The sequence below is a fragment of the Dysidea avara genome, chromosome 10 (genome assembly GCF_963678975.1).
Source record: "Dysidea avara chromosome 10, odDysAvar1.4, whole genome shotgun sequence".
Lineage (NCBI taxonomy): Eukaryota > Metazoa > Porifera > Demospongiae > Dictyoceratida > Dysideidae > Dysidea > Dysidea avara.
In genome coordinates, this window is record NC_089281.1 from 19669995 (window position 1) to 19694924 (window position 24930).

The 24930-nt window shown below is 37.0% G+C and overlaps 2 protein-coding genes and 1 long non-coding RNA gene across 3 annotated transcripts in view; 2 read left to right on the plus strand and 1 right to left on the minus strand.

The window, feature by feature from the left end:
* The window catches only part of LOC136269359 (uncharacterized), a 568-nt gene extending 507 nt beyond the window's left edge, over positions 1–61 (plus strand). Inside the window, exon 2 of the long non-coding RNA XR_010707299.1 lies at positions 1–61. This exon is cut by the window's left edge and continues 140 nt beyond it. This is a non-coding gene — a long non-coding RNA (uncharacterized lncRNA).
* LOC136236831 (uncharacterized) overlaps positions 1–1143 on the minus strand; it is a 13942-nt gene extending 12799 nt beyond the window's left edge. Inside the window, exons 1-2 of the mRNA XM_066027063.1 lie at positions 1121–1143; positions 621–690 (exon numbers count right to left, since the gene is read on the minus strand). Of these exons, the coding sequence (XP_065883135.1) occupies positions 621–681 (61 nt within the window). The 5' untranslated portion in view covers positions 682–690; positions 1121–1143. The remainder of the gene's footprint in view (positions 1–620; positions 691–1120) is intronic.
* Positions 1144–13441: 12298 nt separating this feature from the next.
* Positions 13442–14720, plus strand: LOC136236833 (uncharacterized). Its single transcript, XM_066027064.1, has 2 exons — positions 13442–13584; positions 13898–14720. Exons 1-2 carry the CDS (start codon positions 13442–13444, stop codon positions 14718–14720), a joined length of 966 nt encoding a protein of 321 aa, XP_065883136.1.
* Positions 14721–24930: the final 10210 nt, after the last annotated feature.

Sequence of the window (24930 nt, forward strand, 5' to 3'; positions counted from 1 at the left end):
CTTTTTGTGTTTAGAACAGCGTTCATGACATGTTATTATGAAAAGTTGTGATTGCGGTCAATAGGAATTTGTGTGGTTATTGTATCAATAATGTTGGGCGCACGCAATCTTTGCACATGTTTACTAAAAATAAAACTAGTTTTTGAGTGATAGCCGTGAAGGCTTCAAATTTTGTAGGGAGATTCGTTGATAAATTCTCCAGAGGCCTATGTTTAGATTTTGTCCGTAGCGTTATGGCTTCATGAGTTACGGCACCGAGAACATGAGGTTTTGAATGGTGTAGCACACTTTTAGTACTAACTGAAGTTCTATGTACACTGTGTACTAATACTAAACATAGAGTTGTGAGTTATAAGCTGAAGTTTGTTCAACGTGGTTTCCAGTGCGCTACTGTGAAAAATGGAGGACTAGTTTCGATTTAAGTGCTTCATAAAGAACTACGCATAGTTATAAAATGGTATAGGCATTCTGTTTGGTTTGTGTTGAAGAGAAAGAGAAGCACTTCCAACGTAAGTAGCATATGGATTCATTTTATACATTATGTGAATATAAGCAACAATACAAAAATTGCATGTTGTATGGCTTCAAATAGCCGCGAGCACCCTTAAGACTATACTCACCCAAAGTCATTACTGCGTTTGCAACGAGCAGTAGAAAAGTCTTCACCATAGTTTTCTCCATTGCTATTAACTGTATAAAGATTATATTATGCAAAGTTGCGGTTAAATAAACGATGGCAAATTACGTACGTATATACAAAGTGCATTATATAGCAATAGTCCATGCATAATAAGAGACTTATTATGGACTCTTGATTATAGCTATAGCTACATACTAACAAGAGTAGATAGTAAAAGACTCTTGATACTAAGTTATAAATAAAATAGAAACTGCACAGTTAGCTAGCTAACCTATATAAGTGCAATAATTATACCTGATAGCTAGTAAAGACATACATAAACCACCATCAACAATTACCCACGTATAAGCACATACAGATATATAGTTCTGCGCGGCTTCATGGAAGTCCTCCTGCGTAAGTTACAGAATTTTTCTCACGAGTCATTAGCTAATTTACTTCTTTGAGGCTGACAGCTATATAAACAATATCATAACTCACCAAATTCCAGATCTTGTGGTCTACAAGCGTCTCTACGTTAAATGATCATGCACACTGAGACGATAGCTCTTATATACATCTGTTCACCACTGTACGACGTAATTTAGTATTACGTAATTAGTATTCCCAGACAGAATATCACTATAATTATTATGAAGTATGAAATAGTGCGTTTGTCAATTTCAATCAATTTCACACATCTGTACACTGCGATGTACATTGCGTGTATTTCACAGCTGTATATAGTTAAGTGTCACACTTATACCCTGATTAGAGCACCTCTAGGATGTATAATTGGCTTGCATGTCTAATGCAGTGGTGATATTGCATAACTAGTAGCTAATGGCACTCAGTATATATTGCACATTACTAATTAGCTACAATTTTAGTCCATGTCACTTTACAAACAATCCACACCACATTAGTTAGTATATAATTGTACCTAATACTGTGATTCCCTTTTTTTTCCCTGGGCACACCAGCTGTGCTGACTGCCCAGTAATCATAAATAAATAAACATACATAGCTACACATGCATAAATTAGATGCAATAAACAAAAATTAACTATGAATATAATTATTACATTAACATAAACCTATAGTCATAAAAGTAATTATCTATAGCTGATTTAAAATTATTTAATGAAGAATTACCTACAATATCACTTGTAAGATTGTTCCAGTCATTAATTACTCTAGTACCAAAATAGTTGACCCGACATGAATGGTGGGCAGGGGGCTTAAGTAATTTATATGCATGACCTCTAGTTTGTGTATTGTGGGAGAAAGTAAAAAGTTGGAGTGATCCAGATTGAAGTAATCAATCAACATCTTGAAAAGAAATATTAAGTCACCACGTCTGTGCCTGTACAAAAGAGATGGTAAATTCATTGATGTCAGTTGATCTATGTAAGACTTGTCTCTTATAGATGGTATTAGTTTTGTAGCACGCCGTTGTACACCCTCAAGTTTACGACTGCAATATTTCCCCACCGCCATCATACTATGTACTTATATGTGCTGGAGGAAATAACAGTAGTAGGTCTAGAAAATTTCAGAGGGGGTTTCAGCTGAAAACAATTGCAACGCCATATATCTGCCACTGAATAACTGTCAAGTCATGTAAGGACTTTGAAATGTAAGGGTTAAACAAATATGTCTAACCAAATTAAAGTTGGCTAATTGCTGAAATTAGCCAGAAAATGGCTTGTACTGAGATGCTGCAGTTTGGAACCATTTTTCAGCATTCCTTCTACCAAGACCTTAGTCCTCATATAACGAGTTCAGTGCTAAACAAGGTGAAGTAGTGAAAAAATACACTAGCTTCCATAGGTACTTTTAGCTACTTGTGTTTTAATGTGCGTATTGTGTGTGTGTGTGTGTGTTGTGTGTGAGGCAGCATAGCCAAGTGGTTAGAGCACCGGCCTGGTAATGAAAAGGTTCCAGGCTGGTCATGTCCATGCAGTTGCTGTTGGAGAAAGAAACTTTACTCACATTGCTCCAGTTCACCCAGCTGATAAATGGGAACTTGGTGTAAACTGCATTGGGAAGCAGTCTACCCAGCTATAGCATCAATGGATACCTGGTGATGGAGAAGCAAATTCTAATTGTCCATGTCTTACTTAATGGGTGAAGGTTCAGGTAGGACATGGAGTTCCAACTTCCCACAACTTCACCTGTGAGAGCCTCCTGTGGGGAACCAGTTCTATCCCAGGAGGATTTACCTGCACCGACTCATAGTATCTGAGTAGTGCTCCAGAGTCCACTGGATACTTGTGACCACGTCAGCATAGTAGCTGAAGGCTTTGCTTTTGTTTGTTCATGTGTGCGTGTGTGCATAAATGCATGTATGTGTGTAATGGTGATGAAATTAGGATATGCTTTATTGAACATAAATTATATGTAGTAGATTGTCATTGGCATTAAAGACACGATCAATGATATTGCAATTTGTTATGGTATTTATAACTATATAGATATTAAAATATGAGGTATGAAATTTCTAACCATATATGTTAGTCGTACATGGTAAGTTCTCACCAAAAGCATAGCATAATCAAATAATTTTAGCTGTTTCCATGATGAAGAATCAAGACTTATATGTAGTCACTTAGAGTCTAAAGGTCTGTCTCGATAAAGGTGCCTGGCTACAATTACAGTACAACATGTATTCTTAGCTATGACAATATTTTGTTCATGCATCACTCCAGTGCAGTACACTTTCTGTGATGAAAAGCTGCTCCATTTACAGCTAAATAACCAGCTAATATTTAACAATGTGATATGTTACTGACTGTTAGAAAAGATATACGTAATATAAATAGCATGATAAATAGTAAAGCATAATAATGTCCTTGAATGTGTGAAATAGTGATGGACAACTTTAGGGGTCACAATCATGCCAAGCATGTGCACTGTCACTAACATAATGAGACTATATACAATGAAACATAGGAAAAGCATGTTAAACACATGAATAGATTTAAATCAACAACATAATATGTACTGTGCACACACATTATAGGAAGTAATCGAGGAAGTAATGCTCTAACTGTGAGGAAATTCTGTTCAAGGATGTATTACAATATCTTGTCTCAGTGTTGACTTCCCAAAATGTTATGTACAAGCAATGTAGTTATTTCATTTCAAAATTCTGTAATTATGGAGTACTGTACACAGGATGTGTTTACCTAATTGGTAGTAGTATGAAAAAACTGAAATAGCATTTTTGGTTTTTAAAATATGGATACTAGAAACTATGTAACTGTTCAGTGTAAATAGTTACCATTACATTTGGACAGTTGTAACTACTGTCAAGTTACTATTTACAAGGGATGTAGGTACAGTTATTTGGTTACAAAGGTTACTAGATTACTCAATTCTATGACCATATTTGAAATGCTTATGTACTGAAGCATCACAAATTTTGGTGGTTGAGAAGGACAGCGGATGTTACTAGCTACATCTTGTCAAGTAGCATTATTTACAATTTAATAAGTTTAACAGTATACAAACTTGTGTAGAACTTCACTTACTAATCACTATGGAATCTGTTTTGGCATTTGTTCTGGATCTGATTTGACAGATTAGCTATCAATGCTAAATAATTAATTCATATGAATATATGTAGTGGTAGTTTCACTTTGTTATCCTACCTGGATACCAGACCAATGAATCATGACTTCCAAAAATTTTTTACATAGCTAACATGTCTTTTTTGCCAAACATAGCAATAAAAACAAAACCTGTTTACCTTCTTTGATGGTTTATATATTTATTACTAAAAGTGTTTCCATTGCATTAATTTGGTGGCAACAAATGATTAGTCTTCAGATATGTACATTCTGCAAATCTGATTCTTTAAATGTATATACTGTGTGCCCTGAGCTCAAGATCCTAACCTATTTTTCCTTGCAATGAGTATAACATTACATTGCTTGATTCATGCTGGATTTTAAACTCCATACACACAAAACAATTGTTTCTCACTTAGTAATGCATTGTACATACGTGGTTTCACCTGTGTGGCAGCGTGATGAAAGCATTTTTAGCATGGCAACACTTCAATCATATACAACAGAAACATCTAAAACAGAAAATCCACTATAGCAGCTCAGTTAAAGTATAACAGAACACTATATCAGTTTTGCATACATACTTTTCATGCATTACTCTATAATCTCCTACTTGTGTTGTGAGAAATTATAACATGATTGTGTGGTTAGAAGTTTATAGCCTGTGAAGTTCATAGAATTATTATGATAGCAGCTTGTGTTCAACAAACCATGTCCTAATTTCATCAACACATACACACACACACACAAATGCATTCAAGGAACTAACAAATCCCCATCAGTGTATTTTCACCCTATGCCAGTGTGTAATTTTACACTAGTTCATCTTGTGAAACTTTTCAGGGGATTAAGGTCTTGATAGACAGGACACTGATGGTACAGGCCATTCATTTTCTGGCTAATTTCAGCAATTGGCAAACTTCAATTTGTGCGTAGGATGTATACGCCCAATATGATATAGATCTGCATGGTTTCACTAATTTGAACTGTAACTGTTCATTATAACGTGGGTATGTTTATGATGTGATATGCTGTGGCTGCGCTAGAAACTAAAAACTGCTATGGGTTGACTACAGTGTGTAGCATTGCATGATCATTGTATGTGCAGCTGTGTACAGGAATCATCTTATATCTTCATTTTATTGCCACACACTCATCTATACACTACATTCTGGTATGTGTATGCTCTGGCTAAATTATGCTCTGGTACAATATAATGTATTAGACTAATGTGTTATAGAGGTTTGAGTGGACAGCTAAGAAATTCTGTGCTGTGATATGATTCATTCTGTGTTTGTTGTAAGAGCAGCTGTTTAATCACACTATTAGCAAGACAATTGTGTAGAAATTGAGATGTTTAGCTAATGTCATGCTGTAAGTTATAAATTGAACTTCTATGGCTAACTAATAATAATTAATATTTCCAAAGCATGATTGATGCAGAATTACAGATCTTAGATGCCTTTGTAATCTGCTGTGTACATGTACATATTCTTGGAAGGAAGTGCATCTCTATATAAATACAGTGTGGGGGTAGCCATTTATCAACTTTATATGGTTATGAATTTTGGCATAATGAAGCATGCAATGCTAGGTTTATGATGGATTCATGATTCACTGTTGGATTTCAGAAAAGCACAAACCTTTAATATCTCAATACTACTTAGTTGTATTGATTTGAATGTAGACTATATCCTAAGATTGCACCCAAATATTAGGCTTGCAACTACTATATATAATGTATGCTTATTTATAGTAGTACTGGTTAATGATGTCATTTACCATTTATCTTCTTCCAAAGCTGCACTTTTTCATAACATTACTCTTCCAAAACCTCACAAAGTTCCTACATACAATTCATTAATTGTGGAGGTGGTTTGGTAAATGCATATACAAAGCCTTGAATACAATGGGAGGAAGTTTTGATGAGTTTTCAGTAGTAAAAAATGCCTTGCCCACAGGCTAGGAAGGAAAGGGTGCTTGGGCAGGGTAAGTTCAAATTAGAATACACAGGTGATCACCTCAAAAGGAGACATACACATGTATACACACTCAATAAGTACACCTGCAATAGAAAACTATAAAACGGAACACATACTGCAGTATATGCAATATATAAACTATGGGTATGAGGTTTATTGCACTTATAACACCCCGATCCCATAGTCAGAGGAAGTATACTGTTGATAAACCTGAGACGAAGCCAAGGGGTTTATCAAAAGTAAATTTCCAATGATAGAGGTGTAGCTATATAAATGCAATACAACTGTGGCCCATATAATATATAAATTAACCCACACTATACAACATACTAACAACCCATACAATAAACTTAATAAAGCTTAATTCACCATAGTTTGACATGGTAGACACACTGGTACCTAGTGTGTTTATAGGGCTGTTGAAGGGTCCCCTCTAAAATCTCAGACTCACCCACTAAAAACTATGATTGACTACTACACTATATACTAAGGTTAAGCGTTTTTTAATGGCATGCAAAATCTATGCAAAACTTATTAAAAATGTTCTCAGATTCAATCTCAGAGTGTCAATTTTTAACCTTTATGTATGTAACTAGCTAACATTGTGTTTCTTGCCATGCTTATAATGGATCTGATAAGTGGATCTGATATGTGGTTGCATGTTTGTCCGAGGATTCATATACTGTTTGTGTTTTGTACACTTTAATCATAATCATGATGGTATTCTCTCTTTTAATCCAGTGGTTAAACTTTCACTGGATGGGGTGATTGATTGCTCAGTGCGGTGAAGGCTAAAAATTGTTAGTTAGTATGCATACATATAGGTGCAGTGGAACCCTCGTTTCTGCTGGCATGGTTGCTATAAACACACAGCAAGAACTTGTAATACACATCAAGTTCTGGTGTCAACACATGCACTGTCTACATTAAGGCCTTGCAGTTAACACTTGTTAATAATAAGAGCAGAAGACAGGCAAAAAATTGAAATAAACCTTACTGGCAAAAATATATAATATCATGATGATGATGGATATATGTATGATGTAATTATGATGTATTGTATTGTGAGTATAATGTATTTTTTTGGGTGGGTATAGTTCCTATCTTTTTTAAAAACCTTCTGTTGCTATGAAAGTATACGTTTACATGCCAACCACTATAAAAAGAAAATGGGAACAGGTACTGTTAATTCTCCAAGCTATCAAATAGCTAACTACATTACAGGAAAAAAAGGAACTATCAAGAATTGTTTAGTCATTCAAATCAGAACATATAGGTCACAAATTCATATCATTGATCACTTTATGAGTGCCAATTATGGCCTTTAAGTGGTATATACAATAGTGACTGCCGTACAATAAATAATCTCCTAGCAACTAAGTGGATACATGAATTGATAGTTGATTATTGGCCACATGATTACCATATGATTATCACAGTATGTATGTAGTATTATATTATTTAATGCTATCCCACTATGGACCCATGAGAAGGCTAAAGCCTGTGAATACAGGAAGTCAGAAACATGTAACTGAAATGTTGAAGAATGCAGAAAAACATCCCAGACCCAGTGGTCACTTGATCCCCCACAATATCACTACCAGATACAGTGCATGAAATTGCCATGAAATTGCCATGAAAATACTGAACTATGAAATACCCATGAAAATACCTATGGTTTATCACATGAATTTTAACATTTCATGGGTACTGCACCCATGAAATCTCTGCAATGCCATGAATTTACCATGATAATCTGATCTGGAGATGCATTTCATGGCCCATGAAACAACCCATGCTATACCATGAATTGACTTTCATGGTACATTTCATAGGGGCAATTTAACATTTCATGGAAAAACATAGACGTTTCATGGCATATATGCAGTCTAGGCATGTACCAGAGGAGCCACAACAGCTGGGATCTGTGATCTTCTCTGTATTCAACCTATACTTAATCATTGTCTTCTCACCAGCAAGGGTATTTTAGAAAATCCTATCCCACTAGGGACCTGTAAGAAGGCTAAAGCTTGTGAATACAAAGAGTCAGAAACTTTTCAGTATACATAACTCAAATACTTAATTAGCTATATCAACTGATAACAATCTGAAGTTATGCATGGACCCATAAACTTTGTATTGTACTGTATATTCATATGTAGCCATATTGGTGGCATACACTAGACACATTTATTTTCTCAGTTTTTATTCACAACAGTATCAAAATAAAAAATTAACTTAAATTTGCACACTTTCATATGTGCATTGAGGTTTCTGCAACACACTATAGAGTAGCTTTCATTGTTGATATGTGCTACTATCATCAACTGAATAATATATTAACTGTATATAGCTACATCACCATAATGACAATGTTACACTAGATACTGACAAATGCTACTCTCAACATTGTACTGACTCTGAAGTCTGAACTGATTCTGTACTGCTAATCGCATAACATTCTTCCATTATGCTTAGCTAGTCTCAAATTATTTGCATATCAACATTCCAGTCTACCATCATATGCAATAGCCAGTATTGCAAGTATACTGTTGATAAACCCTGAGGTAAAGCCGAGGGGCTTATCAACAGTAAACTTGTGATGGCTGAGGAGGAAGGGTTAGTGCTCAAATTGTAAAATAACATGAAAGTATACTAATTTCTCAGCATGAAGATTGGGGGGGGGAAGTGGTAACACTTGTGGGTTATAATTTTAACCATCAGAGTTTTAAGTCATCAGTTTGAAATAATTATGTGACTGGATCTTCGAAAAGAGGTATTATAACATTTCAAAATTTAACACGTTTGATCCTATTGTCTTAAAATTACATCCAGGAATAGTGCTATGTTAGAAGTGTAAAGTGACCAAATTTCAAGCTGTTACCATACTCACAAGTCAAGTTATGGATTGCTAAGTATATGCAATTGAAAAGGCTATAAGACCTTTTTTCGCAGATCCGGTCACATATTAAGTATGTGTATATGGTATTTGGCTAAGCATCTTAGCTACAAGCCCAAAGAAAAGATTATATCGTATTCCTATGCCCAAAGGCAGTATTTTGGCTACAACTAACAGTGTCATGTCACTTCTAGCCCTTGGATGCTGGAGGTTAGTAGATAATGTGACAACAGACTATCTTGAAAATTATTACTGTTCTATAACAGTAGAGTATACATGTATTTTACTTGACTGTTCTATTAGAATGTATGTATGACTGCTCTATTAGAGTAAATTTATCTGGGATCAGGTCCTGTATTCTTACTGTTGCGGTAGTTTGAGATAACTCTCACCTTTTCACCTGCGATACTATAATTGCAGAAAATCTGTTTCACGAGCTGTTGCATTAATTTTTAAATTTCTGCAACTTGTCAAACGGCCAACAAGGTTACTGGGTATACTATTTCTGGAAAAACTTTAACAAGATATACTTCGTATACCCCTGTATACCCTCAATTCTAGCTATGGCTGAGGGGTGGTACATAAGTGCAATACAACCGACATGATTCATATCATGTGTCTAAATTCACTACATAACATACTAACAATCCATGCACACTAGTGTTTTTCTAGTATACTAGAACTAAAACTAAAAGTAGTTTTAGTACAGCCTTTTCTTTTTAGTTCTAGGAACTAGAACTAAACTATAATTCCATTACAATCTATTTTAAAAACTGGAACTATACTAGAAAAGTGTTATTTTTAAGTTTTTTAACAAGAACTAAACTAAAATTAATAGCTTTATAGTACTGATACTATAACTAAACTAAAACTTTTAGTATTGCAACTACTACTGCAACTGTTATTTAAGATTTAGCAGGAGCCTGATTAGTGAACTGACTATCTGGCACATCAAGTTAACGCCTGACTTTGAAGTACATGTTAACATATAAGATGCATGATTAAGAACAAAGGCAACTTTCCATTACTATCTCGAGTGGCTTGTGACATTGTAGCAACTACTGTCCTGGTGGAAAGAATAATTTCTTCTGGTGGAGAGATGACAAGAGAGAAACAAAATTGCGCAACAGATGAAAACTTAGAGATCTTCTTACGTAGAAACAAGAAGTGTATTGTTTAGGTAGGATGCTTTTTAAAGTCTCTGATTAGGTTCTATTTCTCAAAGTGGTATAGGACAATAATTCTATTACACTTAGTTAGTGATCATTTATTCGTAAAAGCAATGAATAAGTATGACTAAGTATATATTCTTAGCATCAGTACAATACCATAACTAATACTTACTAAATTGAAGGTACTATAATACTAACTAAAATTGTTTCAGCCAAGGATACTAGAACTAATACAAACTATTATTGCTTCTAACAAGGTATACTAGAACTGATACTAACTAAATTGTTTTAAACAATGAATACTAGAACTAATACTAACTTAAAATATTTCTGGCAACTGAACTAGAACTGTACTAGAAAAATATACTTGTACTAGAAAAACACTAATGCACAGACAGATGAACTTAATAAAGCAACTTACACTTACTTTGTCATAGCTAGGCATGGTAGACACACTGGTATGTAGCTAGCCAGTTTTTATTCTGCGGCTGTTGGGGAGGGGGACTTTCCCCCATAAAATATCAGACTCACCCACTAAAATTGTGAGTGACTACTACACAATACTTAGGTTAAGCTTGTTTTTTTTAATGGCATGCAAGATAATCTCAGAGTGCCACAGTTTATTATGTAAAAGTTTCCTAAGTTAAAAATTGTTAACACAACCTTAAAATGCTCTAGCTTAGATTCAGTATCAGATCATTAATTTTAAAAATCGCTTAGGGTACATAATATGTGACTGGGCCTGCAAAAATAAGGCATGTGGGCACATGATTTTTGCCTACTTTTCAAACGTTTATCAGTCATAACATTTTGTATCATTATGCTATGGTAATGCAAATTTCAACTCTTAGTAAGCACTTAATTGGCAAGTTACAGAATATAAATAGTCTGTTCCACTACTGAGATATGACCTGCAGAGTGACGAAGTGTAGTTTGTGCCCAGATGTCCTGTTTTCACAGGCCCGGTCACATATACAATTACTGACAAATATTCCTACATAATTATGGTGTTGGCTATTCAATACTGACATGATCTGAGAGCCCAAGTTCACTTTCTTATTTTTATTCTAAACAAGCTTTATGTACAATATTTGACTAGCCACAACCGTGTTGTTGTTGCGCTGGTCTCTATCATAACAAATAACAATATCAACTCTTATACAATGGTACAAGACTTACCAGAAGTTGTAGTGAGACTATCATTACATGTACAATAGTTGACTAGCCTCAGCTGTGTTGTTGTTGCGCTGGTCTCTATCATAACAAATAACAATATCAACTCTTATACAATGGTACAAGACTTACCAGAAGTTGTAGTGACATTACATGTACAATAGTTGACTAGCCTCAGCTGTGTTGTTGTTGCGCTGGTCTCTATCATAACAAATAACAATATCAACTCTTATACAATGGTACAAGACTTACCAGAAGTTGTAGTGAGACTATCATTACATGTACAATAGTTGACTAGCCTCAGCTGTGTTGTTGTTTTGCTGGTCTCTATCATAATACTCTAAATAGAATGCTTAACTCTCAAACAATGTACTTAAATTCAATCTCAGAAATTGTAAAAATTTCTAAACCAGTTTACTTTCAAAATGGCATGCACAACCAGCAAAAGTACCCCGGTCCAGATTTCATTTCAGAAAGTCTGATTTAAAAAATTTATAACCATGAAAATACTACTTTATTGTATTTATTGATTTTTTGTAATTGTTTGGGACAGATCTTGTCCCCAGGGCACAACCAGCTGGAGCTGTCTGCCCAGTATAATAATAAAAATACTCTAATATTCAATTTTAAGTTTCTTGGAAGACATGCATCCACCCATACGGATATTTTAATTTGCAAGTGCTTTGTGGTTTCATATATACAATGATGGTCAATACAATATCTCAGTGATCTCACACAAATCGTTTACTGAACAGATTCAACATTTACGTATGCAGTGCCAATCACAAATCAACACTCAATCATGACACAGCCTTAAATGACAAACCAGTTTGACAAGTATTTTGAACTTGGACAATTATATGTAGACTTTCATCTGGTCACCCTGATTCCCTCCAAAGGAGAAATTCTAGAATAACTGAACACTTATTTCAGTTTAATTAAGCAGGCCTAATGGCACTCCCTTCCACCAACACATCTCTATGAAAAAGCTAGAATTTAAAAGCTGTTAGCATAAAATGGCTACAGAAAAGGATACCTACAAAGACCTATGGGGGGATCACATACAGTGGACACCTTGGACTCAGCAATCACAATCACAAGGGCCACAGGAGAAGATAGGGTAGGGTGTCCAGAGCTATAGGGTGGCTGATAGCTACACTCCACCCCTTTTTACTGTATATGTAACTAAGTAATTAGGCAGTTATAATTGTAATTAGCTACTGGCAGTTTGTGCCTTTAGTGCTGTTTGTACAGAAAGACTATGACAGCGAAAATGAAATGTACAAGTATTGTTGGAGTTAAAATTGTTTTAAAAAGTGATGCCATAAAAATTCATAAGGTAGATTCAGGTCAGTCGTTGAGGGTAGAGTTTCATAATCTTGGTAGCCGGCAAAAAATAAAGAATAACGGTTCAAATTGGTTGTGGAAATATGATGGACTAACTTGCTTGATGATGATGATCTTGTGGATACTGATGCTTTCATTGATATGTAGTTGTTAATGTCAAAATGGGGGTAGGGAGTTTTCTAGGATTTAATATGAAAAAAAGTAACTTGAACTTTCACTCAGTTTGTATTGGTACATTAAACTTTTAAAGGTAGTTGCATTAGTGTAGTTTTGTAGGGTGAGTGGTAGTCATTTAATATGTACTTCGTTGCCCTCCTTTGAACTCTTTCCAGGGTAGAGTAAGTAAGGTCTCCTGCTTGACCTAGAACCACTTGAATTGGCTGGGCATGCTGCTGCCAGTCCTGTCCGGCGTGGCTTGGGAAGGAGATGGTACTCCTGCTGAGAACTGCTGTTGGGTACCCTCCGGTAGAGATTGACTGACCGATTAATCCTACCATTAACAAGAAGAAGAAGCCAATTACTTTTACTTATTTTATTGGAAATCAACCAGTCCAATGGACCTACCTTGTGAAATATATGGGGATCCATATAAATAGCAAATTGCTTTGGTCTATACTCAGTGTCAGATTGTTACTACAAAGGCCACCAAGGTTTTGAATGTTTTGCGACGTACCATGTTTGGCTGTAATTCAGAGGCCAGATGGAGAGCATACAAAGCTATTGTTAGGCCGCTGTTGGAGTATGCCTGTGTAGTGTGGTCTCCACATACTGTGAAGGATGTGATACTGTTGGAAGCTGTTCAGAGACATGCTGCAAGGTGGGCTTGTGGTAGCCACTGGGACCCAACCACATGTTCTTGGTCTATTTCCCATGATGTGTGCTACCAGATGTTGCATTTACCTACCTTGTGTGTCAGGCGTGACTACTTATCAGTCTGCGCTCTTCAGGACATTCGTCATAATGGTTCCGATCCATTCCTTTTTCAAACTAGCTATATTGTAGCGACATATGTACAACACTATATGCCTACACGTAGCCATTTTCTTGTACCTCCACCATCAACAACCAATGCTAGGTGATATTCTTACTTTGTGCATGTTTGTTTTGTCTGGAGCATTGTTTGAATCCAGGACCATACAGGAAGGCTTAGGAAGACAGGGAGTAGAATGGAAGTTCATCCCTTGTCGTGCACCCTGGTATGGTGGATACTGGGAACGCCTCATTGGACTAACAAAGAATGCTCTCAAGAAAGCTCTTGGTCGTGCTTACGTTACTCTACCAAGCTTGCAAACAATCGTTGTAGAAATTGAAGCTCACCTCAACAATCGACCTCTGACGTATGTTAGTTCGGATTTAGATGAACCAGAGCCCTTAACGCCCTCCCATCTCCTCTATGGAAGGATTATCGACACTGTGCCACACTCTCTTGCTGCAGAAGATGAAGTGATTGATGAGAACTACCAGGAAGTTGGCTCTAAGTTACACAACACTCTCAGCAAGAAAGCAAAGGCCCAGGCACTAATAATCCAACATTTCTGGAATCGATACCTGACATCTCTCAGAGAAACTCACACTGTCAATAATGGTACAAACAAGGAAAGAACCAAGGTTGGCGATATAGTCATTGTACATGATGATGTTCCTAGATTGAAATGGCAATTGGCAGTGGTGAAGGAACTACAGCGAGGGAATGATAATGCAGTAAGATCAGCTGTTATTCGCACTGTAAATGGAGTTACGAATAGACCTATCATCAAACTTTATCCATTGGAAGTGAATGTAGAAACAGAAACGCCAGACTCTCAAGATATATTGGATGACAGTACTCCAGATACACCGGTACCTCATGATACTGAACCCCAATTGCCCTCACGACCTCAACGGTCAGCAGCTAGAGCACAAGTCTCAGATTGGGCCCAGATCTTGCGTGGCCCGGAGGATGTCATGAACTGAGAGAGAGAATAAACGTCTTAATGATTAAGACAAAATATACATTACAAGCATACAGGGGCCTAGACACAGGGGTACCATGTGTCTGTTATAGTATATTCATTATTGTACTTCCTTATTGTATTTTAGGCCTTAGGTTATGCGCATGCGTATACTGTAATGTGTGACTGTACGCCATGTCTTTCGTACGCGATGAGTAGTGTGTGACACGTTGTCCTCTATCCGCTCAATCGTCGGCCCTCCTGCTTGCCGCTGTTGTGAACCTGCTGTGACGTGCAACATCCACGACACCAGGTTCTCATTGACATCTTGGGAATTGAAAGCCGTCATTCATTTCGCCATGCTGCTTATAACTTGTTGTACTTTCTAAGTGTAATTTTTGTTATTGTTGTAATTTTTTGTATTGTATTGTTTTTGTGTAACGTTGTGTTTGAGTAATTGTTTTTGTATTTTGGACGGTACCTTGTACAGGCTCGCCTTTTGTACTGTTCCTTCCCTTGTGGTAAATTGATAAATAATAATAATAATAATAATAATTACGAGTACACATTATTGATGACCTCAATAGTGAAAAGCTTACTCGGACGGCAGCGTAGCCAGCTTATTAATGGAAGAGTAAGAGGTGTTCCTTCGGTAGCTGGGACAAACTGAGATAGCCTCGTGTGGCCAGACTCACTCCAGAGACAGACAGGCGCTTATAAATTTCAATCGATAAGCGCCGCTCGAAGACACACAGCAAGTTATAGTAGAAGGTTCTAAATCATCCACTTGTGATGTAACATCTGGTGTTCCCCAAGGGTCTGTTCTTGGACCAGTTCTATTCTTGATTTGTATCAATGACATCATTGCCAACATCCAAAGTGAGATCCGTCTTTTTGCAGATGATATCCTTATTTACAAAACCATTAAAACACCACAAGACCATAAAATACTTCAAGATGATTTAAACTCACTGACAAGATGGGCAACTGACTGGATGATGGAATTCAACATCTCCAAATGTAAAATCGTTTTACAGATAACAACACACCATAACAAGAGTACTTTCACATACAAAATGTCCGACATTCCACTGGCTACAGTATTAGAACACAATTACCTTGGAATCCGTCTCCACCACAAATTATCATGGGATCCTCACATCAATTACATCTGTAACAAGGCAAATCGACTCCTTGGATTCTTAAAAAGAAATCTCCACTCTGCACCATCAGAAATTAAAGAACTCGTCTACAAACAATTGCTCTTACCATCATTAGAATACTGCTCAACCATCTGGGACCCCTATCATCACACTAGTATTAGTAAACTAGAAATGATTCAACACCGCACTGCTCGTTTTGTTTTGAACAAACCCTGGCACAGATCTAACCAAAACCATGATAGCATCACAGATATGTTAACCAGTCTTGAATGGCCTACACTTCAAAACAGAAGAACGATTGCTAGACTCACCTTCCTATTCAAGATTGTCAGGAACTTACTAGCAATCATAGGCGGATCTAGGAGGCACTGTCAGGGGGGGCCAAGGGGGGGGCAAGAAGTTTTAGTGTACAACAGCATCTATTCCACTAAGAGGAATTATAGTACACAGGTTATATTCAGTTGTATAACTATATTCAGTATAGCTGGATGAATGATAGACATACAATTTTAAGATCGTAGTTAGAGAAAATTTTTAAAAATTAGACCTCCTAGGTTTGAATTTGGGAGCATTTTTGGTAACATTTAGCTTAAAAATGTATGCTTGCAATTTATATAAAGATTAGTTAGCCTATCTGAGATAAAACCTGTTTGATGGTAAAGTGTAATAAATCAAAATATAAAGGTGTAGCTAGTATTGTTATGACATTAGAATTGTGACTGTTCTATTAGAGTAGTGACTGCTCTATTAGAGTATCTCGATCTTGGCACAAAAACTTAAACTTACTTTCTTTACAGTGTGCAGTATAACTGTAAAGTACATTTATAACTGTTGTCTTCTATTTGCCCATTGGCTTTCTATACTTCTGAATATAGTGTGAATGCATGATTCCAGTTTCTGGTATCAATATAGTACTGTGAGTCCAAGGGGGGCAAGGGAAGGGCCAGGGGGGGTACAGCACCCCTTGGCCCCCCCTCAGATCCGCCTATGCTAGCAATACCTGATCATTGCTTACCGTCACCAACTCCAGTGTCCTCCACCCGTGCTCAACATCCTCTCAAGCTAACTCAATTGCAAACAAGAGTTGATGTGTACAAATACTCCTTCCTCCCTCGAACAATTATTCAATGGAACTCCCTTCAAATTCCTAACATCGACACAATAGATCTTGAAACATTTAAGAATGCTCTAAGTAATATAATATAATGTGTGATTGTAATGCTCATTAGCGTGTTGCCCCTAGTGGGCTTTGCTAATTAACAATAATAATAATAATAATAATAATAAGAGTGCCCGGGGTCTGATTATGGCCACGCGAGGCTAAACGAACCATAGAGATTAGCATGCGAGACGCTTGAACACAACAGAAGCAGCTTTCCTCATACCAGGGGCGGAGGAAGTAGTTGATATGAGGAGGGGCTGATCAGGGGGGACTGACCAGGAGGGGATCCAGACTTATGGTAAAAAAATGAACTGAAGCACTATCAGCGGCGGAGGAAGTAGTTGATATGAGGGGGGGCTGGGCTGACCCAGACTTATTTCTATACTTTGGTAAGGTGAGACCAAAAAAAAAAAAAAAAAAGGTCTCAACCAACTGACAAGAGCTTTCCACCTCACCAGCTACCATTTCTAGCTGATAAACTACATAAAAATCCTTTCATAGCTCGCTACACACTGACTACTTTATTAGAGTGACTGCTCTATTAGAGTATCTCGATCTTTATCACGGTTTCCAGCCCCACTCCAAGAAAGATAATTTCAGTGTGATATCATTCTGAGGGGGGGCTAAGCCCCCCCTCAGCAGACCGAGGGGGGGCTTTAGCCCCCTAGCCCCCCCTTTCCGCCGCCTATGAGCACTATTGTCTCTGGTTTGATAAGATGCGAGATAAGATGAGAAAAAAAAAAGGTCGCAACCACCTGACAATAGCTGCCCACCTCACCAGCTACGAATTTATACTGATAAACTACATAAAAATCCTTACATAGCTCACTACACTGCTCTAATACTGTGATTGCTTTATGATTATGATTATGATTATGATTACTGAAAACACAGTTACAAACTGATATGTTCAGGTAAGGAAAAAACATTACAAGCTTTATTAGAGTAACTGTTCTATTAGAGTATCTCGATCTTGATCACGGTTTTCAGCCCCACTCCAAGTAGGATAATTTCGTTGATATCATTCTGAGGGGGAACTAAGCCCCCCCCCCCACCCCCTTTCCTCCGCCTATGCCTCATACCATCAAATGATGAAAATACAAGTGGAGTAAAGCAGCCATGCTCCACCTCCCGACCCTTTCGAATTTTTTTTTGGACGCACTTCTGACTTAGAAAATTTTTCATGTTCTGTGAACTTACCGTTTTTCTTTGTTTTACGGAAAGCAACATTGATGTTTGCGGATAAGGAAAAGGTCATACTGAAACTATTAACCCCTGTGTATTAAGTGTGTTGGTCGTCTTCAAAGACGTTGTGAACAAAGGACGAGACCTACCTGGATGGACATTTCTTCACTGCCGTTAGCCTGTCATCTCACAACACTGGCGTGACTCGATGGCTGAAAACTGCCGAGTGAAGGCCAAGGTGAAGACATGAAAGGATTGAAGGACACTTGTAAGAAGGTGTCACAAGTAATAAAGACAGTTGGGAACTGAATGTGCAGTATGTGACTATAATGGTAGACTCTGGGTATCTAGATGTTTATAGTGTTATCTTTACAGCGACCAGAACTGAAGGTCTGCATGCATGTCACTAATTTTACAATATGTAGCTACTCAGTGGATTTGAAAATATTGCTACTGTGTACTAAAGGAACTGTAGTGTTTTTTTTGCTATAACATTTGTGGAGCTCCACTACAGCCACTCCAAATAAATTTTCTGTTTCCCATCCACTGCCCGCATCTAGTTACTATCAGCTCTAACTATTCCATTATTCCGTATTCTTCCATTATTTTCCAGTTATTCTTGCATACTGACAGACTCAGTAAAAGCTGTTTTGAAACAGTGACAACAGCGCTATCAAGTTGGCACAACTTCACGTTTGTGCTATTTTTGCAACTTAAAAAGGAAGGAACAAGCTTAAGCATGCTTTTATGGTTGTGCTAGGCAAATAGTGGCTTGAAAAGCTGCCAATCACCCGCGTGTAATTATGCGGACAGGAAATAGAGAATTTATTTGAAGTGGCCTTAGCTATATACTTGCATAAGTTAGTGGTGAATATGTAGCAGTTGGTATAAAAAAGTTATTATGGTGAGTAGTGGTGGCAATATTGTGATAATTCAGTGGCAGCTGGTTCCTGCCACTGTGGGCACATCCCCGAATCATTTAACACTATACCTTGATAGTCAAGCAACCTTGATTATAATTTTAGTTCAGATTTAGCTTTAATAAAATAATCTTTTGAGCTTCAGGTTATAGAGGTTTCACTGTACTTATGTTAGCATTTATTACACTTGTTCACAAAATTGATGCAACAACTATTCAAACTTGACCACTACTCAATATAAAACAATGTTTTTTTATTATGACACTGCTCAAATTCGGCCTCAGTTAAAGGTGTGGTGGTGTTTAGCTACATAAAAATGGTACTTGTATTATGCATGAAGTATATAATTATACTTTAGCTAATTAAGGCTTATGACCTAATTAACATGGACTTTTTATCATGAGGTGATCTTTCAACAAGGTCTTAAAATACACATGAACTATGTGTGGAACCTACTTGAGATGGTCACTTTAAATGAGATAATCTTATTACTGAGCTTGTGTCGAGTATACCTGAGCTATGTTTGAGACCTAACTACTCAACATGGTCACTGTAATGAGGTGGTCTTATTAATGAGGTCATGTAGTACACTTTAGATCATGTCTGGGATGTACTTGTCATGGTCATTGTAATGAAGTGGTCTTATTAATGAGGTCATGTAGTACACTTTAGATCATGTCTGGGATGTACTTGTCATGGTCATTGTAATGAAGTGGTCTTATTAATGAGGTCATGCAGTACACCTAAGATCATGTTTGGGATGTACTTGACGCTATAATGAGGTGGTCTTATTAATTAGCTATGTTTGGGACATACTTGACATCCTCACTATAATGAGGTGGTCTCAATGAGGCTGTCAAGTATACCTTAACTATGTTTTGTTACTCAAAACTATGCATTATAAGGTATCACTATGTATGTATGTACCTGTCGTGTTCACGTGCTGATTTGGCTTCCACAAACACAAAATCAAACTCATCCTTTGAATTGCTGGCTAAATAAACCACCACATTCTGCTCTTTGTTTTATGGAACTGGAGAGTCTGGTTTCTGCAGCTTTGGCACCATGGCTTTATTGGAAATGATGTTTAGTGAGCTGGAAAACCATGAAGGGCCAGTTGCATATACACAAGAAGCCAGTACAATACTTACGCATTACTGTATATGCATACATGAGACAAACTTGGAGTGTGTGTATGAGGTCTGCAAAATAGTGTACTAGGAAAAGTAAATGCTATCACATTGTTTTAAAAAACTGCTAAAGAGTTTACTACATAACTATATAATGTTGTACATAATAATCACTGACTCGTAGAATATTCTTAACGTCAATGTAGTAATTAATATATGTGACTAGATTTGTTAGCTCCCGTATGTACGTACATATGTACATGCTTGTGAAATTCTCAGGTATCAAATTAAAGTGTTCAATAATGATAAAGCTATGTCCATCCATACCTTAAAATCAACCAGGTTGCTTGAAGACATCTTTCGTTTGACAGCCTTGTACAAAGGCAGCTGAATGTATTGCTAAAGTGGAGCAAGGGAAATTATGTATGGATGTAGCAATCAAGTTGCAGGGTAGTATACCAGAACTGCAGGTTGTGCTAACTAGTCAGATTTGGTAGATTCAATCAGATATTGCAAATCAATATAATATTATGGGCAAGAATTTTTTTTTTAATCTATAAAAGTAGTGTGGGCCAGTAGTATCAGTAGATGTGCAGCACGACCTCAATATCCAGCCAATCATTAATGGTTGTTACAATGATGTTCATCTTATCTCGAAATGTGTAGCTGAACTCAATGTGTATGCACATGTCTCCAATGACTGGCTAATTGACAATTGATTTCATTTTTTGGTCTCATCGTTACCCTTACATGTTTGATTATTGGGTGGAAAAGAGATGGACGTGGTATTTCTTCCTTTGTTGGTGAAATAGCCAGTACAATGATTTGACTGATTCTTGCCAATCATATTGATAGTCCTTATAAATTATCAAACCAAGGTCTTCAAAAATAATTACTTGTGGTCTAAAGTATAACTGTGATTTAATCTAAATTTTGAGTCGTAAAGTTAAGTAGTTAGGACTAAGTGTTACTTTACTTCAACGTAAATAACAATCTTGTTCCATCAATGGCTGACTTGTTTTGGGTAGAAAGCCAACAGTTATAATTTCATGACCACGGTCAGCCTAAGCAAATTAGCAATATGCTACCTTTAAATGCCCATTATGTGACCACATTGTGAAATAGGTCTCTTCCAAATTTGTAATTCGTAACTGCAGACTGGATATAGCTATTAGCATGATGTTTGGTCACAGGTTAAATTATCAAATTAACATATGTTAATTTGATCATGGATACTGTATTAAGTCTGTGGATCAAGTCACTACCTGGCCTGGGATTTATTCCTGGCCATTCCTATAATCACTAGCTAATTTGTGGTCATTCCAATAATTATTCGTACTGGTAATAGCATGGGTAGCAGTGAAATTTGGGATAAATACCACAAGTGTTGTATTGGAAATGGGGATAAATTTCCAATACAACAAGAGTGGTATTTATCCCAAATCTCACTGCTATACCCATGCTATTCCCAGTTAATACCATACTCGCTGCATATACGCATGCTGTGCATTAGCATTGCTATGTATGCAATTTGTCACTATGTACTAAACACGGGTCAACACTAATTGGCGTTACATTGTTAATAAAAATTCTAGCCAATGAAATTGCAATTACAACTTTTTCACTGCTACCAGTGAAATACGGGATAAATTTCACTGCTACTATTGAGACTTTTGTATAGGCAGTGAAACAGGTATGGTATTAAAAAGTGAATGAGACCCGCTAAACCTGGACAAAATGTAACCCAAATGATGAAGGCACTTACAATGTTGGTAAGAATGACAGCATCAGTAACATGAATTCACAAAGCAGTATTCAAGAGTGCAGTGCAATTGTAGAACAAAAACAAAATTCTTCTGAGAGCCAAAGATGTGGTACAACACAATATTTAAAACTCTTACAGTGTGGATCCCATTTGTATTTTGCATACTTTGAATGAAGCTAGTAAGGGCACTCCAAATAAATTCTCTGCTTCTCTTAGCATGCGGGCAGGTGGTCCATGTATTTCTATTATAAAATTGGCAACTTTTCAAGTTATTATTTGCCTAAGTACAGCCATAGCAAAGAACATAACATTTTCAGCTTGTACCTTCATCATTTACATTGTAAGAATAACACAAACATGAACAGTGATAACATTCTGACATGTGAGCTGGTAAACCTTACAAAATCAATTTTATTAAGCCTGTACAGCATGCAGAAAATAATGGAAGAATATGGAATAATTGAACATCTTAGAGCTGGGAATAAAGAGATGCGGGTGGTGGATGTGAAACAGAATTTATTTGGAGTGTTTTAAAGTGAGTGCTAACCTTTTCATACCCCGGCAGTTGCAAACTTTATTCAAACACACAATACTATGGTACATAGCATAATGAAAAATAATGATGTTAACTTTACACACAACAAACTACTGTGGTCACCACCTGGATGCATACATAATGACAAGTACAAGATAGCTATAGGTAGTCACAGTGTGTACAACAAACATGGATATTATAGTCACGTACTACACATTCAGTTCCCAACTGTCTTTATTACTTGTGACACCTTCTTACAAGTGTCCTTCTATCCTTTCATGCCTTCACCTTGGCCTTCACTCGGAAGTTTTCAGCCATCGAGTCATGCCAGTGTTGTGAGATGACAGGCGGACAGCAGGGAAGAAACGTCCATTCATGTAAGTCTCGTACATTGTTCACAACGTCTTTGAAGACGACTAACACACTTAATACACAGGGGCTAATAGTTTCAGTGTGACCTTTTCCATAGATTATAGAGGGGAAAAAATCTATGCCTTTTCATTCTCCGCAAACAATGTTCCTTTCCGTAAAACAAAGAAAAACGGTAAGTTCACAAAACATGAAAAATTTTCCAAGTTAGAAGTGCGTCCAAAAAAAAAATTCGCCCGACCCTTTCCTCATACGGCGCACGTGCTCATTCCCTCCGAAACCGACAAATTAGAACTATTGAAGGGAGCAAGGGAGTTAAATACGTGGACGTCAAAGAACGCGAATATCAATTAGTATTAGCATTTGTGTTACAGGTAAAGAAGGCTCAAGGAGCCTGTAAAGCCTGATCTGTACAAAACGAATTTAACAAATTTGTAACTACACAGCAAAAACTTATATCAAGACGGGCATCATCAAACACTGTAGTCTCGTGCCCAGACCGCTTTTTCTTTTTGTGTGGGGGCGGAGAAATAAGGGTCTGGTGGATCTCCAATACATTTTTTTGTGCATCCGGATCTACAACTTTTGGGGATCGTTGATTAGTGGTGATGAATAACAAACTGAAGGCTTGGTAACGAAGCAACAATAGGAAATACGGCGCGCGTACCCAAGGGTGCAGCCTTGCCAATCAAACGCGCGCCGCATTGTTGCTTCGTTAACAGGCCTTTGCTATTCATCACCGCTAATCAACGATCCCTAAAAGTTGTAGATCCGGCTGCACAAAAAATGTATTGGAGATCCACCAGACCCTTTTTTCTCCGCCCCCACACAAAAGCAGTCTGGGAACGAGACTACAAACACTGCTGGTATAGCTTTCCTCGAGTCTCACGAGTCAGCTCCTCAAAATGGTAGTGACATTCGATTGTGGGACTTAGTAATTTCCGTATATTCTCAGGAATTTTCCGCTTATATCAACAAATGTAGGAACAATGTTATCTGCTGCCATCCATCATTGAAGCCTAGAGCTACATATGTCTATAAAATGCTTTCAAAAGTCAATTTAGCCAGAGACCTCAGTATTGAATGAAATGGCCATGCAGAGCATAGATCTCTGCATCTCAGAGGATCTTTCCAGTAGAGAATGAACCCACATCAACCCTGACTTACAATGATTTTGTACAGTTCTTTAAATTTGTTGTTGATGTTGTTTTTCATGTATGTATAGCTATATAGCTAACATTTTTTCTCTTGCCATGCCCACACTGATCTACTGTGTGGATCTGATATGTACAGTTACATGTTTGTTCAAGGATTCACATGCTGTTTTCTTTTGTACACTTTCTCCAGTGGTTAAATTCTTACTGGCTGGGGTGATCAATCGCTCAGTGTGGTGAAGGCTAAAAATTGTTAGCTAGTCAGTATGTTATATGCATATAGGTGTAGTGGAAAGAATCCCCATTTTTGCATTCCCCATCCCCATTTCTGGTTGCTATGAACATGTAGCAAGAACTTATAATGCATATTTTCTAGTGTCAACACACTGTCTACATTTTGGCCTTGCAGTTAACACTTGTTAATATTTAGGACCAGAGGACAGGAAAAAGAATGAAATGAACCATACTGGTGAAAATTTAGTATCATAGCTGTATACACAAACTAAAGTATATGATGTGTTTTGGATGGGTATAGTTCCCATCATTTTTAACCTTCTGTTGCTATGCAAGTATACATATCAAACACCATAAGAAGAAATGGAAACAGGTACTGTTCATTCTTCAAGCTATCAAATAGCTAGCTACATTAAAAGGAAAACAGGAACTATTAAAAAACGTTTAGTAATTCAAATCAGAACATGCAGGTCACAAACTCATAATGTGCATACACAAAAATAATTACTATTGATCACTTTTAGAGTGTCAATTATTGCCTTAAAGTGGTATATACAAGCACACATAAATAGAAAATAGTATATATAGTGACTACTGTGCAATAAGTAATCTCCT

Coding starts and splice junctions, on each gene's coding strand:
- LOC136236833 (XM_066027064.1), top strand. CDS start 13,442: ATGTTTGGCTGTAATTCAGAGGCCAGATGGAGAGCATACAAAGCTATT. Junction 13,585..13,897: donor GTTCAGAGACATGCTGCAAG/GTGGGCTTGTGG, acceptor GTTTGAATCCAG/GACCATACAGGAAGGCTTAG.